This window comes from Diadema antillarum, unplaced genomic scaffold (genome assembly GCF_040938485.1).
Source record: "Diadema antillarum isolate AM-2024a unplaced genomic scaffold, OU_Dant_1.0 seq00000081_RagTag, whole genome shotgun sequence".
NCBI classification, from domain to species: domain Eukaryota; kingdom Metazoa; phylum Echinodermata; class Echinoidea; order Diadematoida; family Diadematidae; genus Diadema; species Diadema antillarum.
In genome coordinates this window covers 724,964-742,879 of record NW_027271174.1, presented here as the reverse complement: position 1 = coordinate 742,879, position 17,916 = coordinate 724,964, and the positions used below count along the sequence as shown (strand labels likewise).

At 39.7% G+C, this 17,916-nt stretch overlaps 1 protein-coding gene across 1 annotated transcript in view; it reads right to left on the bottom strand.

The window, feature by feature from the left end:
- LOC139726211 (short transient receptor potential channel 4-like) overlaps positions 1-15,556 on the bottom strand; it is a 48,845-nt gene extending 33,289 nt beyond the window's left edge. Inside the window, exon 1 of the mRNA XM_071637280.1 lies at positions 15,376-15,556. Coding sequence (XP_071493381.1) covers positions 15,376-15,556 — 181 coding nt within the window. The remainder of the gene's footprint in view (positions 1-15,375) is intronic.
- Positions 15,557-17,916: the final 2,360 nt, after the last annotated feature.

Sequence of the window (17,916 nt, the reverse complement as noted above, 5' to 3'; positions counted from 1 at the left end):
AGTGCCTATTGTTCACTTCATTTTATTTGGTAGATTTTCATTATTACGTCTGAGCGTACACGCTAATCCTGTAACGCGTAATACGCTGGGCAACGACATGGCGTCCAATCTACTAGTTGGCCAGACTCTCTTTATAATATACAGCACTGATACGGGATACCGCCAACAGGCAGAAGCACAATACTACTAGTATTTTGACCTAAATTTTCCATCGGCATCGGAGCATGAGGTTATCAGGTATAAGCCCTTACAAATTGCCTAGTTAGTTCTTCGATAGAATACCACAGGGTATAATAGCCAATTGTTCCTCTTCCATGAAGGTCATTTTTTTTTCTTTGCAATATGGGAAGGCATGCAGAAGATATAGGCCTACACATACAAATAAAAACACCCACGAACAAAGCGAACTTTTGCCTACAATCCTTTATCATATACTATAGGACTCTATCATGTATTGTAAATATAGGCTATGAGTTCCTGCTGATTATCCTAATAAGCGACATATTTTGCATCGTTCCCCATGACAAGCTGTGCAAGCGACTGAGCGACGGTACGTGACAGGTAATGCATATAATAGTATAATGTGATCACAGTCCGTTTTATGGCTTTAGATTTTCCCAATGCGTTACTAAAGTGATCGTTTTAAAGGAGGTACCTGTATCAACGTTTGTCTTTCTGCTGTCAATTTGTTGTACGGTATCATTGTCGTTTAGGGGGGGGGGGGGTGGTTCCCTCTCTCTCAAATATTGATGCTGCTAATCGTAGTGTAGGACCCCTTGCGCTCCCTTCTCTTACCGTATGTACATCTGCCGGTATTAAGACTGCGAATGTATATATCTCGCAGTACTACGCATGAATGATCTTTCAAATGCTGATAAAAGTAATATCAGTTACATGTAAGGCATTGAAAAGGAATACTCAAAGAAACAAAAGGCAACAAAACAAAGGCAACGACGACAAATCACGGGGGATTAAGATTACACCAACAGCGTTCGAGTAAAGTCAATGTTGGTCTTATGTGACATTCTTTTCTCACTGGCTGGGCTGTTACCAACCGAGGAAAGTCTCCGTTCTTCTGTTAGTTTATATACCCTGTCAGTTATTTGACAAAACAGCAGCAACAACAACTTTGACTTTAATATAGACGCTTTATTTCACAACGAAATACAGTTTCATTATAGTGCTTTCCGACTGATGGACCACATGTGAAAGCACTGAATTTATCTCAGTGAAATGATATCTAAAGGGATGGTACAGTATTGGTGGAGAGGAAAATTGGGCTTTTAAATTTTTTCGAGATACCAAGAAAACACTTATGATATAATACAGAGCATACAATTTTAAGAGGAATTCAAAGTTTATTTGATGAAAATCGTGTTTGGAATGACTGAAACATCCAAAAACAAAATAAAACAAAGCGATCGTAATAAAGTGTGGGTCCCACACTTATTGGAATTGCTCTCTTTTGGATATCTCAGCCATTTCAAAACCAATTTTCATCAAACAAACGTTGAATTCCTCATAGAATTACATGCTCTTTCATATTTCATAAGAGGTTTTTCATCATCTCACCCAAAAATGTTAGAAACTTTAAATTAGGTCTCAACCAAAACTGTACAATCCCTTTAACAAGCAAACAATAAATAAAGGGACAGGGAAATTTGTTCTGAAGGAGGAAACAGTCACAAGGCACCGATATATTCGCCAAATCAACACGGGGTGTATCTAATCCCTACACTGTAAACGTAGTGTTTAGGATTTAAACACTTTCATAAACAGTTATCTGTAACACTTTATAAACACATAAACGCGTTTATATATTATATAAACACTATTATGGAAAACTTTCATGAAACTTAAACACTTCACAAAGTTCATCAGAACACTTTAATAAACACCTTAACATGTTCACTCAAAGAAAGACATCTAAACACATGTTTAGGTAATAAACTTCATGTGTAGTGTTTAAACACGTCAACGTATTTGATTTATAAGGGTGCTTTGACACGTGTATTGCTAAACGCTTTTTTGTAACACTTTATAAACATTTAAACATACAGTATTTCTGAATCTAAAATAAACATTTCCAGTGTAAGTTGTTTACAACGACATACAAGTTATGTTAACATCTGCAATTTAAGGGAACGTGTTAAAACTGTGAAACCCATACATGGTGCTAATCAAAAGAAATCAAATATAACAATCATTTTTACATCTGGAAGCAGACGCTTTATCAAAAATGTTGATTTTAGTCTTTACCCTTAAAATTGAAAAAGGCTGAATTAAATATGAATGCACATTTATGTATCACGAAACCAATGAAAAGTTATTGGACGGAAACCTTGAATGAATTGAGACATTTTTATATATCGGATGAGTGTAACATATATTTGACATAATGTATCATAAAAACATAAAAAATTATTGATCAGAAACCTTGACTTTATGCGGTTCTTGAATAAAAAGATATCATGTCATGTGATCCTCCTCAATATTCGATTAAGAATTAAGGTGAAGGCCCCCTGCATTTTCATTTATATTTGCTGATAGCTTACCCTAATGTACATGCATTATATATGTATGCATATGATTATATGACTGTTCCCTTTAACATTGAAAGAATCATTATTATATAATGCATGTTCAAATGATTGTTGCATTATATTAAAGGAAGAAGTCAATACATTCACAGGTTATACCTTACGTTTACTTCGCTCAACTGTATAATCATAGATTAAAGAAGTTGACCATCGATAGTCTCTTGTATGTTTTAAAGTTCAATATCAGTGCATCATGGTGTCGCTTTCTTTCCTTTTATTTCCATATAAATTCGGTATATCACACTAATGAAGAGAATAGTGACAAAAAAATAGAGAAAGAAGAGGTAGAACATAATAACTTCACGACACTATATAGGTTTGGCTCTGCGACATGTCTGTTCTGGAATTAATAAAACTTTTGTATCATGAATGTCAGACGAGCTAGACAGACTGATAACCATTCCCCGACAGTATACATCTTTCTCAAAAGCCTCAATTTCCATGCTCTAACAAAAAGCAAACCACATTCTTTTAGCAATTTTTGATGGGGAGAATATAAAAAAAGGAATGTCAAAGTTCACCGCCATGTCTGTGCATAGAGAATAAAATGCTTTATCCATGGCTGAATGGGAAACTGGCGAGAAGAGAGGGATAGCAAGGAATAACTAAAAGCTTCGGTCTTATGTGCTTCTGTGTGTTTTATTTTCTCTTCCTTTCTCTTATATTGCAAATCCACAGTTCTTTTGTTGTTGTTGCGCCGTTGTTGTTGTTTTTTTCGTCGTAATTGTTTGTACGTACACAATATCTCCCAAGGCAATGATTCACATTCCCCAATTCGACTATACAGCCGGTAAAATCGCCCCCGGCCCCAGCCTATCTATAGACCCCATGTCTCAGATAACATTCATGTGTACAGACGGACAGACAGACATACACATAACAACCCACAAGTACACACACACACACGCACAAGCACAAGCAAACAGCAAACATACATGCCTGCTAAAGAGACACAGACAGTGTATCATGTTCAAGCAGATACGTTTTCCCCCATTAAGTAACCTGGCCACACATTGTTTTGGGGGTTTTTTTACCTTCAAGCTGGGAGACTTAAAAGTGTTTTCTGTAGTTTTTTTTTTTTCTTGTCCTTTCTTTTGACTATTTATATTTCGGTCTGTTTATCCGTGTGTTACCTCTCTACTCCACTATTTTCCTTCATAGAAACTTCAAGCAAGGCATGATTTCAGTTTTGTTTTATCTTCTTACGACAAGCCGAAGCTGGTACCTCACTGAGCGGCGACCGTTTGCGAACGTAGCGAATTTGAGATTCGCCAACTTCTCTGACGAACGTTTGCGAAAAGTCAAGGTTCGCTATTAGCGACAGTTAGCAACTTTTAGCGATGTTTAGCGACAATTAGCAACCCTTCAGCGAATGTTTGCGAAAGTGTTTGCGAAACACAGATGGCGACTATTAGCGAATGTTAGCAAATGTTAGCGACAATTTTGCAAATGTTAGCGACAGTTTTGCAAATATTAGCAACTGTTTGTTTGGGCGGTGAGTTGGCTCAGGGCGGTGAGTTGGCTCAGTCGGTAGCACGTCTGCCTCACGATCACGCGGCCCGGGTTCGAACCCGAGTCTGGACTGAGCAATGTTGTGTGTAAGCATACCGTCCCCTCTAGCAAGAAGCAAAACACTGTGTCCCTCGGATAGGACATAAAATGGAGGTCCCGTGTATGAGAGAGTAACAGCTCATGCACGTAAAAGATCCCGCTTCATTCATTCATCGCAAAGAGCAGGGTGTTTAACCCGGTGAAGTGGTCCCACCTCACATCCAACTGGACCCCATGGAAGACCAGCTTAATAGCTGAATATGGGCTATCCAGACATCTCTAGATGGAAAATGAACAAACAAACAAACAAACAAACAATCCTTTGCGACTATTTGCGAATGTTCTTGGACCTAGAAAAGTACCAGGCGATTACGTATAGTCAGACCCATAAAACGAACGTTAAAACCTTCCACTGAATTCAAATCTCTTGTAACAACCGTTCAAGATGGGTTTCCAGTATATGGAAATAAATTTCTGCCAAGAAGAGGCTCAACGTGTTGCTATCCTTGAAGAGCTGCTTTGTCAGGCTGCTGCTACAGCTATCGTGCGGCATAAGAGAAAAAAGATAAAGAAAAACAAGAAAGGAAGAAGAAAAGAAAGACTGTTGCGGTCAGAGAGTGGTTGTTGCAGAGGACAGACTTTGGTCAATATGAAAAGCTTTTGAAGCCATTACATGATGGAGATGTCAAGAGCTTCAAGAACTTTCTTAGAGTGGAACCTTGTCTGTTTCAGAAGCTTTTATATAGGAGCCATATGGTTACTTGTTCGCTAGCAGTGGCGAATCAAATAAAAAAGTTAGCGACACCGTACTACGACCGTTTGCGAATTCTTACGAGTGTTTTGCGAATGTTTGCAACTGTTAGCGAAAATACAAACTGGCAAAGGTTTGCAAAGAAATTTTGAACATGTTCAAAATTTCTTTGCGACCAGAAATACTGTTTGCGACAATAAAAGCCGTTTGCGAACTTTCTTGCGACTGTTAACGAACCTTTTGCAACCCTTTACGAACCCTGGCGAAATCCCAAATTCGATACGTTTGCAAACGTTCGCCGCTCAGTGAGATACCCCTTTAGGAAGTATTATGTTACTAGTATTCCAGACTAAATTGAGATTACAAAAATAACGAACAAATATGCCCCAAAAAATGGGGATAAAGGGACTGCTAAACACGGTAGCCACATGCAATGAAGGTTGCACACAGGCAGGTATAAAATGGATACAGTCAAAGCTTGGCATGCTTCGTGGTGAAGATTATATCAATCAGGGTAGGTCAAAAGGTATGGAATAAAGGCAGCGCTAAACCAAAGCCGAATTCTCCCAATAAATTTGGACCGATTCTGCCCGAATATGGTCTGAATCAGATGAATTCGGTGGATTCGGAACCTAGTCGTCTCTGATTCGAGGGGGCTCCCCGAATCAGAGACGAATAGGTTCCGAACAGGTTCCGAATCAGAGCAGAATCGCCAATCTGGCTATATTCGCGAGGCTATTCGGGTCATTCCGGCCCCTCATTCGACCTACTCGGCTGTTATTCGGCTATATTCTTGTCTATTCAACTCACTCGCCTGTATTCTGCTTTGTATTCGGGTACCGATTCGGATGGATTCGGGGAGGTATTCGGGGCATTCTGTGCAGATTCGGCTCTATTCGTGTTATTCGGGTCTATTTGGCTAGATTATTCGGGCCGTTACTCCCCTTATGATACGAATAGGCCCGAATCTGCCCAGAATGCCTCTGCGAATCCAACCGAATTCCATCCGAATACATCCCGAAAGTGTCCGGAATGAAATTTGTCGGGTCCACATTTTGGAGTAGTTTTGAGGGTACTCAGTTGGTTTTGAACATTTCAAAACGAGCCGAATCCCTCCATGATTGTTCCAGAATCCCTCCCAAATTCTCGCCTATTTGGGGAAGGAGAACAGAATGCTCCCGAATCCGGGTATTCAGGTGGATTCGCAGCTGACTCGGCTCCGGAGTAACCGAGGCTTAAATGCAGAATACCATTTTGGTAATCGATGGTTCATATTCTTCTTGATACAGAATCTGCTTCACCCAGTTACTGAAAATATGTTCGATCAAATTAAGAGGGGGTATTACGTTTTGCCTTAGTTTTCCCGATATATAATGTGTAAATTACAGTCAAACACACATACACACCCATGCAAACATAAGAGATGTCTGTACAAAATGATCACATGTGGGCACGGTGGGTGTACAACAGTGTGTATGGGAGACAAAATATAATGGGTGATTTCAAGTTCGGTGCTAGTGCTAGTGCTAGTGCTAGCCCCCAAATAACAGCGTTAAATCGAGCTCCAACACCGACGGTCAGATTAACGAGGCGATACCGATCAAAATTATCGATCACCAGCACTAGGTGTTGGAATCGCAGCACCGCGAGCTCCGCGGGAATTGCGCGACGAAAAAAGTGATGGCGTGTCATTACAGTCAAATACTGAAAAATGTAGCTAAAATTGCTTAGTTTTAGACATATAGTGAGGAAGATGGATTAAAATGCCACAAATTTCATCACTTCTTTAAAACACAATTATCCTTATTTTGCTCTTAGGCTCAGATTTATAGAGCCATGTCGAGGGTGTTCGTGTACGTTACGTGGGCGACCACTGCATTAGCATAGACTTTGCACGTAAAACGTGCATCTATTACGGACGTAAATAAGAGTCTCGCACTGGCAACGCTAACACCAGCACCGAACTTGAAATGACGAAAATGTTAATCCCTAGGGGCTAGTGTTGGTCAATGGCGAAAAAGCACGTAAATCGCTAACACAAACGGCGGAGCTCGGTTCAGCAGACGACATTCAACACCGAGCCCAGCACCAGCAACCGGAAATACGTCATAATTTTGAGGTCAAATCCCAACACCGACGTGATTTCAAGTTCGGTTTTATCGCCGGTGCTAGTGCTGAGATAGCACTAGCACTAGCACTAGCACCGAACTTGAAATCACCCACTGATAGCACGTCTTTATACTATTATATTTAGGTCTCCATTATACGAACATGTTATTGAAAAGTTCGCTCAACCAATGCACTTTTATCAAAGTCCTGAAGACTATGAGATAGATTTCTTCTGTCAGTCTGTAAGCTGAGAGGCTTGTCTCTACATAGAAAAACAAAAACCTGAACGTATTTCTGATTTTTCTTTCCTTGGTGTAATTCCCATATTTTGCTTCATTCAGTAGTAATGTATTATTACTGGTATGAATACTGCCTGAGGGCACAATGTGTGTGAAATCAACAACTAAATTTTCCCCAATGTTTGATTATAGAGAGGAGGCGGTATATTGCAGAGTCCCTCATACCAGCTGCATACGATTATGTTGGTTACTTGCTTCAAACCCCAAAGTAAGAAGTTTTCAACAGAGAGCATGTTAACCATTATAACCGTGACATGTTTAAAAGACTCGTCACCATTTTATGTTCATACGAGGCTAGTCTTTCCTCAAGTCTCATTAGTTCTTTATGGTAATGGGAGTAGATATACTCTCTAAAAAAATATCGAGTGAAAATATTCACTCTTAAAGGAGTGAATACAAAAAGAGTGAATTTAGAGTGAAATTGGAGTGAATTTTGAGTGAAAATGTTCGTCTTCACTCGTTTTAGAGTGACCTCAGGGATCACTCCAAAATCTTCGAGTGATCCCTGAGGTCACATCAAAATGAGTGGAAATGAACATTTTCACTCGAAATTCACTCCAATTTCACTCTAAATTTACTCTTTTTTGTATTCACTCTTTTAAGAGTGAATATTTTCACTCGATTTTTTTAGAGAGTATATTCATAGATAAATAAGGTTGGTTTTTCGCAAACTGTTGCTCTGGATACGTTATATGGTTATACACATGCATCAATGTAAATTCATGCAATTCTAAAAGAAGACATTCTCAGAAGAGATGAGTTTTAAGTTTACTGAAATCAAAATTTCGATAAAATGAGGGTCCTGTTATGAGCGATATGTGAACAGTATGGTGTGTCGGGGAGGGCTCGTGGCTTTCTAACTCGAGGTTCCGAATTCGAGTCCTTGACTGCTGTTCACACATTTTTTTTTTTTGACACGGGCGTTGGTTACCCTGCTGTATTACGGTCATCTTTGTACAGTTGTAAAATGACAATACTGGAAATACTAAGGTTTAACACGGAAGAGACTACTACGACGCAACATTTGTTTTAATTTTCAGCCATGAGTCGGCCATTAGTTTCGTTCCTCAAGTGTAACGCTCACCTGAGCAGTTATTTCCAGAGTAGTGTTATTCCGTATGGAACAAATATTCTTTCCTGTGTCAAAAGGTTGTGATCAATAGATCAGTGTCTTGTTTCTGTGGATCGTCTTGACTGACAGCTTACCAGTTGAGTTAACACTAAAAATAGTCATTTCATAAACAACAAACATTCAAATGACATTAACCTATGCTATTCAATATATTCATCATAAGGCAATACGGTCACGGGTCCACGTCGAATGGAAATCAAGCGAGACGACTCTTTACATAAGCACACTTTATAGGCAGAAGTAATGACCCTGGCATTGTTGACAAAAGAAAAATACCACCGAACTACTTAGGAAAAAAATCACGAATCTCACCTTTCAAAGCACGTCTTTAACGGTTTCGTAAACATACATGACTTTGTGACCCGCAAAGTGTTAATGTCAGAGACTCTATTGTTTTGAAAAATCGTCCGGACTTCTCCTTTAACTGTCTGTGTTGTGGACCAGTGTACAGATTCATGGCCAATGCCAGCAAATGGTGATGGTAATGTACCCTTTTGACCAGACATCGTGCGCTACGGCGATATACCGGTGACACGACTTGCTCCTGTGACAATTACCCCGGTCTTATTTTCTCCAAGGATTTAGGGTTGTGGTTAGAGTTGTGCTAGGGTTTTAGGGTTTATTTTGATGTGAAGATTAGGATTAGGGTGAGAGTTATATTTGTGGGTATAGGTTTTATGTTTGGCTTGGTGTGCAGATATTTCATAGGAGTTATTGTCGCAGGAGCAAATGTCGTGACACCAATATACCACTCTGCGAGACGAATAATAATTATACACGACCACCACGTCACAGAACTTGACTGTGACGTAAATACTCAATCCTGAGTGATACACGCCATTAAAACGTAAACAACAACAACAACAACACGGCTGACAATATTAGAGAACCCCAAACGCCACATTGAACATCACGTTGACCGCTCGATGAACTTTGCAGTCCCGTCAGCCAAAAAAGCTGAAGCCACTCACTCTTTGTTATTGTTGTTGTATAATGTTTGTTTGTTTGTCTGTTTTGTTTGTTTATTTTGTTTGTTTGTTTGCTGTTACAAGGGGATTCTTCTCTTTTTGAAATCCTCGAGGGAATGTCAGACATAAATCTTAAATTAAAATCTCTAACATTGAGGCCTTGGCCAGACGGTAAAACGAAAATGACGCATCGAGCTAATTGTAACTCCGAGATATAGAATGCTGAATCCAACCAGTATTTTCCCATGAAGTGATTCAGGCGAAAAGATAACACACGGTAACCCCAGCCTCTTTACTGGCAGAGACGATACCTTTTGTTATAGCCCAAGTCTTAATGATGTCAACTAGAACATTTAAAATTCTCGGCCTTGGGGTATTTTCATGTCATGCTGACATTGCCTATAAGAAGGGTAAATAGCCCATTCTACTTTTTCAATCATTGTCCGATTGTGCACAGCACTGACTGAAAGAAATTCTTATTCCCTTATTATGTTTACGTACAGTATGCCAGAATGTTAAAGGGAGGGGGTTTCATTGTCTGAACAGTTTGGAGGAGGAGGAGGAGGAGGAGGAGGAGGAGGAGGAGGGGGGGGGGGGGGTATTTATTCTCAACCCCACACCGTCATGTGTCATGTGCCTTCATATGTCACGTCATCTGTCATATATGTTACCATTGTAGATATCACTGACTTCTTCTTGAAGTGAAGTATGCTACTCACGAAATATACCATACACTCACACTTCTCAAATGATGGAAAGTTTATACATGAATGTTTCGTTAATGTACTGTTATTCTTGCCAGTTTGTACCAAAGTTAATTGTTTTACATTGTACTCGCATAACACAGGATGGTGATTGAGTTTTAATACACTTAAACTAAACTAAACTGTTTTAACCGAAAAAAAAATCAGACTTCAGAGAAACTCGCGTAAGCGCAAAAGTGTGGCTAAAATATGCTTGAGACATTTTGCCGCAGTGTCATGGGAAAGTCAAACAGCGCGATTCTTAATGTTATGATATTTGCAATGGGTGTTAATTCTCATTATCACCGTTGTCATACTTTTGAGCTTGTCTCATGATTCATCCAGTATAAGAGAAAGGTACAATAATTTTTCTCATAGTTCACCCTCATTCGTTCTCTCGAAAAAAAAAGACAATGTCCATTGGTACATTAATGCAGCATATTCTTTTCTTCGCGGTACTTCATGCAACTCAATCGATGGCCATGAGACATGGTTTGATATAGGCCAGGTGGCTAACCTTCTCTGAACTAATATTGGTTTGAACTGTGGGAAACAACGTTCCACAAACTGACTCAGACCAAACTGTGAGAAAGGATGTTCTGTATATATACAACTGACTTATACACTGAACTATCGGAAAGAATGTTCCACAAAAATCTACCTTTTGTGGGAGGCAAACCTGAGCTAAATTCCCATGGAGGCCGTCAGCCCCATCATGATAATTATAATGCTTGTGCTGACGGTCTCCTGTTTCCTCCATAAGTCACGTGTACTGCTTTTTGATTTTATACAACCATAATATCTTATATTATTATCCATACAGAGGATTTTTAGAGCCCAAATACAAGTGTTATTTTGTCGACGCACCTCATAACCTCCAACCCACTTAAAAAGTTTGTTGAACTCGACCAATATTTTTTGCCGAGGCGACCAATATTTAAAATATTGGACGGCAAGAGGGGGATTCCCCAAAGTTTTTATAAACTGCACCGTGATTGGTTGAGATATATACGAGATGACCTGAAATAAGAAGTAAAAACGTCTGTGATTGGTCAATCACGAATTAACTAGAATATCGTTTCTTCTAAAATTCTGTGTTTATACAAACAAATTTCATATATCAATTAGTTGAAATTGTTTTTCACACAATTTTTCAAAATATCACTTTCATAACAGGAAGTTAAATTTAGGTTTGATGAAAACAAGTTGCATTTTTTTTTTTGTGTGCATGCAGGCGCAAGGCGACGATTGATCTGCAGCTCTGCATGCTCAGCGCTACTGCTAGATAGCCCGCGCGCGATATAATGTAGCCGGCCGCCGCAGCTGCGCTTGCATTTGCATGCGCGATATGCATATTACAGTTACTGTACATGTACGTACGTGTGTACAAGTACGTTATATACAGCACAGTAGGACTAGTTGTGGTAGTAGTAGCCTAATTCGATCTTTCACGATCTACGGTAGATGTGACGTGAATTGTTTCTCAGATCTCGGATACAAATACATCTAATTCTGGTCTAAATTAGCTAGATCTCGGTCTAACAGTAACATGACGGCTACCTTGGATACATAGAGATCACTGTTTTATCAGAGACTGAAGTGGATTAACTTGCACTGAAGAGTGTACATGTACCATACCCCATGTCAGGGTCACTACACAGTAGGAACAGCACTCGGAGTCGGAGACAGAAAGGGTAGGCCTAAGTGAAAACATTCTTGCTAAAATCCTCTGTAGGATAATAATGATGATATTGAATGTCCTATTTTCGATTAATACAAGGAAATATTGGACTCGCTAAGCAAAATATTGGACTCGTCTTCGACTCGTCCAATATTTGTGCATAGCTCGTCCAATATTTCCTTGTATTAATCTCAAGGCCATCCAATATTATATAAATAACCATACTGTTGCATTTCATAATATTGTACTTTTGTTTGGTTCCTTTGTAATGTAGTTGTGTTGCGTGTAATTCTCTACAAGAATTTAGCTGTATTTCGTGTTTATTTGAGAAGCAGAATAAAACAAACAAACAAACAAACAAACAAGTTAACACATTCTTATTCTCACATGCGCTGAGTCCTTCAAACACTTCATGCGATATGACCAAAAAAAAAAAATAAGTATAGCACAGGCATATACCGTATACGCACTAACACAGACACAACCCTATCCAGATATAGTGATCCGACTTGCCTTGGATTGTATAATAATCTGGAGGGGGATTAATGCTTACTGTTATAATTCAAGTGATCAGTTGACTGTTCAACGTTTTCATGCTACAAGACACGACGCACAGTTTAGGACTCTGATGCCTCATGAATACACAACGCCGCCAAAACGATTACAGTTTGTTATTCCAAAGGTTTGTACACGGTGTAATTCCGAAGGTTCGGTAATACGTACATTTCCCTCCCACCCTCTTCCCATTTCAGATTTACGAACCTTCGAAATAATAAAACTTTTCATTTCATTAACAAACATTTCAATTTCGCTTTCGGATTAACGAATCTTTTTATTGTGGAACCTTTGGAATAACGCAATAACATTATTGTTCGGATCAACGATCTCTATTTCATTTTCGGATTAATGAACGTCTAGATAGGGAATGTGTGTATTTCGGAGTAACAAAATTCATTCCATTTTTGGCCAGGAAAGTATCCTTAACACGGATAGGATTTCGCGTACTTATTGCTGTAGGACAGATAATGTTGTCGTGTGTCAATCCAGGAAGGTGGTCACTGGTCTGACGAACTTTTGGGGGTCATAGGAATCCTGTAGGGGACTACAGCTGGCAAAAAGTCTGAAAGCCAGGTTTGGATATAACCTAAACTTCACAAATCATTCGTTTTTGAACGGATCGAATTCGACTGATTAACTTTGAACTTCATTCATCATCGTCGTCATCATCATCATCATCATCATCATCATCATCATCATCATCAGTATGCGGAAGGAATAGGTATATAGCGCTGTCGAGGCTTCCGGGCCGGTCTCTCTTCGAGTTGTACGTGATCCTACCTAAACTTATAGTGCACGTGTGTGGCATGGGTAAACGGACAAGCACATTCGTTATAGGGAAGAGATTGGTGTATAGGGAGGACCAGTACACGTGCTTGTCCAACCTAGATTGACGTCTTCACCATCCTTTTCTGCCACTTATGTGTCTGCGATAAAGTCCATATCTCAATAGATCTTAGTAATGCAGTTTGAACGCCATCTGCCGACCCTTTCAAAGAAGCATTGAAAGGAAGAGGTACGCAGGGTCTACTCCAATGACATTGGAAGAAGAAGAAGAAGAAGAAGAAGAAGAAGACGACGACGACGACGACGAAGAAGAAGAAGAAGAAGGCAAGAAGAAGAAACGGTACCAGATAAAGCTGCTGCCTACCTTTTATTTCAAGCAGTCACAGCTTACTTTGTAACTGCCTGTACTGAAAATCTAAATGGACTTACACCAACTTGACTCATAAAAGGTGTATTATAGCAGGGAACTCTGGACGTGTTTCCCAAGGATGGTTCGTATTCACGGGCGAAGTCAATAAAAGTCGCTTTTCAGGGATAACCCCCAAGATTAAGATTGGCCAAGCCTGGGACTATTTCTTCTTCTTCTTCTTTTCTTTTTAGTCAATCAGACAATCTCACGCACAATCGTTTATCGATCGTTACTGTCGTTCGGACAGCCAATTTAAGATTCAAAACCCACGCGTCATTTGAGCCGGGCAGCTCGGAGTGCAGCGACGCGTCGGTGCGACCAGAATAGGGTCCGGTGCGTCGCATGAAAGGGATAACCCGGCTGCCTGAAGGGTTCAGTCCACTTACACAAGCACTGATTTGTATGACTCTTGTGTATTGTGGAATTTTCCAACAATCCTATGTGATGTGATAATCACTGTCATTGGGCTGCTGAGTACGCAGAAAGACTTCCAAGTGTACCCCCCCCCCCCCCATTATTGGACACACCTGAACTTACATTGTATTTGTGAGCTTCCTCTGAAGTCCGCATTTCCCTAGGATCGGCACCAAGATCAATGTTACCCTAACTCTAACGAACCCTAACCTTAACCCTAATCCTAAACTGAGTAAACTCTAATCCTAATCCAAAAGCCACCTAAACTTATTCATGTTAAATACATAACGTATAGCGGGGGGTACATATGGAAGTCTTGCCTCGTTGTACGTTCACATGTCTGCCACTTAAGGGAAATTTCTATGAAACCACTCTGCATTTTTATCTGTCATTTTATTGGGAGTGTAATATATATTTTCCTTAATCAGCCTATGACAAAAAAAAGAGAGCAATCACCTTCAATATACGAATGTAATATGAATGTGATTATGTGTACTTGATTAGACAAAAGTGTTGACGCTTTGGTGCATTACATATTTCTCTGTCAAGAACGAAAATCGACGTGTTTCATCCCTTTATATTTGTATGTCAAATGCGTGATCTCCCTCTCTTGATCTTTCTTCTCTCTCTTAGAAATGATATAGCTGACTGACCTTGCACAGTTTCCTAGGCTATTATATGCAGTAAATGCGGTAAATACACTGTAACGGAAGGTCGCGACGAAGGTCATCACCAACCACCTGATTCATTTTTCGAGAAAAAAATAATCGACACGCGTGTTGGCGCAACTACGAAAAAAAAAAACACCACTGGTCACGAAGGTCTCTAGTGGTGATCGAGACACAGTGAATGAGGGAAGAAATCAAAGCTTTTCGAGTCTCCAAATCCGCCATTCCTCTTCCACATCTACATCGGTACTCAGCAAAGTCAATTCTGGATAAGTGTGGTGCTTAGGAAGAAGCTCGAATCTACGTGAAGTTGGTCGACCGTTGTGCAAATATATTTACATGGTGCATCTTGATATTATCTTCCGTCTACATGAATGTCTGATCCTGCCCTGAATATATTGATAGAGATGGATATGACTACCCACCCCCCCCCCCCCCATCCTTGCACCCTTCTCATCCAACCTCCCCCCTCCCATTCTTTCTTTTCTCTTCTTCCACGTCTTTCCTCTCAAACTTAGGAAGGTCCAATGTCTGAAAAATCCCAATACAACAGAAAAAATCAGCAAAATATTTAGGCTCGAGAATATGAATAATATCATTCACTCCTGATTTGGATATCGATATTACGTAAGGGTATAGCAATGACCGAGTTGCAAAAATGCAAACTTTTTAAACAACTATATCTGGATATTAAACGTTTACATACCAACGTAGCCTTCCAACACGGCCAGTTGCATGGCAGTGTAACCATCTTCATTCTTGGCGTTCAGGTCTATCCCCAATTCGTTCCTCTTGTCCAACAGTGCCTTCAGCGTTGCCACCTCGCCCGACGCGGCGGCCTGGAAGTAAGCCTCCTGCCCGCTGAGGGGCTCTTCATCACTTGCCATGGCGCGCACTGATTCCGCAGGATTTTTTGAATTCGGCACTCTCCGTGTAGCTTGAACTGTCTCACCACTTGCAGACACCTGTTTAGCGATATCAAGTATTATTCCAATGGGTGAGATAACAGGTTGTAGCCATTAACAAGCCAAGTAAATGGTAGGGCTTGTTAAATCGTTCTTGCAGCCACGGCTTCACTGTTCCTTCTCACCGTCCGCAAAATCGTCCGATATCTCATGGTTGCGCAGCACCAAAGACGCCACTCAACTGTAACCACCAGCTTTATCGTCAGCCTATCAAAATCTCTGATTCTATTATGGGCATTGTTGTTCGCGTGTGTGTGCTCCTATTGTTGCTGTTTCTGTTTCCTTTTTGCGACCTCCGTGCTCCAACCATGCAAGGTTTGCTCGCAGATTTCACCAAAATACTTCTTTTTATTTTCTTTCTCAAACAGATCTATCTGATGGCCTTCCAGCAGACGAAATGCGACGCATTTGTGGAAAAAAAACCCACCGTTATGGTAAATAATGCATACCCGTAATTAAAGCAAGTCGAGAGAGAGAGACATAGAAACAAATGATTAGGCAAATTTAGTGATGGTGTCCTATAAGCTCCCTCGGCCTCTTGACCTATAATCCTTTTGGCTTTTTATTAAAATGTAAGCATCATATCCCGTATACAAATGAGAGTCCTAATGGGGACGCAAACATATTCATTATGTAATGTAATACAATTACAGACACGCGTGATAGATGAAAGAGACAACTAATGTTTATTTTGTACTCATTTCGTTCTTTCTTATTAACAATTGCCTGCCATTTAATATGTTTGTAAGTAAGTATCAAGCACGCATAAATATGTAAGTACGTACGTAGGCCCTATGTATATAATAATTATGTATGTATGTATATATGTATGTATTCGTGTGTATATGTGATTGTGTGTGTATGTATGTATGTATGTGCATACAGGAAGGTGGAAATCTCTTCCACCTACCTTGTATGTATGTACGTATGTAGGCCCTACTGACAGTGTAAGTATTTTTGTAAGTATTTTTGTGTATAATTATCTGTCTTTTTATCCTTCTCTTTGTCCATTTGTCGTCCCTTAATCTGTGCATAATATGCATGTTGTACATATTATTTCATATGTTTATGTGTAATTATAACAAATTACACTTAATGTATATTCATTTTGAATCTTAATTATCCAGTCGGGACATCAAAAAGATGGCCAATTATTGTCACACAGTATAGCTGAGATCATCACTCCAGAACCTTTGGAATGCTGACAAAGAATGCCTGGAAATTAGACGGAAGTGTCCAGTAGAGTTTTCTAATGAAGTCACCCAGTTAATTGAGAAGACGTGCATTGGACTCCATTATGGTTAAAATACTGGTAGGTCTCTCGGACTTACAGTCGAAAGAATGTACCCGCAAGCCCGTATGGGTCAATGAAATTAGTCCATTTCTTCCGCTATCCATTTCACGCGCAATCTCATGCGATTTGGAGGGATTGGTGTATCATCATGAAAGAATAAGTACATGAAAAAAAAAAATGTTAACACGTATAGATGAATGATGAATAGCTCAGATTCCGGTAAGCACTGCAATTACAATATGTAAAACAACCTGCACTTTATAAAGTTCTATGTCCGCTGATAACCCAAAAAAAGAGGGGGAGGGGTAGCTAGCCATTAGGAGTGGTTGCGATCGCTGAAAACCGTGAGTGCGTTATGTCTACACAGGGAGTTGTTAGAAAATGAGTGGTAATCAATGCTCAATTTGTGCAAACGACCCGTAGGTTCTATATACTGTATCAAGATAATTCTTAAATGTTTAGTATAATGTACCACTTGCTTTGATGTTCCATGCTCTGAGCCACTCTTCCATATACTTTACAGTTTTGATGTGGAGATCGAAGAAATGGTTCTTGATTTTGAATATTTCAAGCTGAATTTACTATTCTATGTTGAAAATATTGGAAGGTACAGCGAACTGTTGCTCGCACGATTTGTTGTTAAGGTATGACGAAAGCAACAGAAGTGCTGTCTTTTGCCGAAGCAATTTATCAACACCTGCAATAGAGCGAATAACTTCCACGCGGCATCGAACATGAACGCATGGGTACTAATGACTAAGGAGAGATTATAGTTTTCTCCTTCTCTAAAAAATTAATCTCCCTGCATTAAAGGGTGTGTACAGTTCTGGTCGAGGTGAAGATTTAGCTTTTAACGTTTTGTGAGATATTCAGAAACCACTCTATGAGCTGTCAAAGATTATGCAGCTCTAAGGGGTATCAAAAGTTTATTCGATGAAAATCGGTTTTGAAATGGCTGAGATATCCATAAACAAGGTGAAACAAAGAG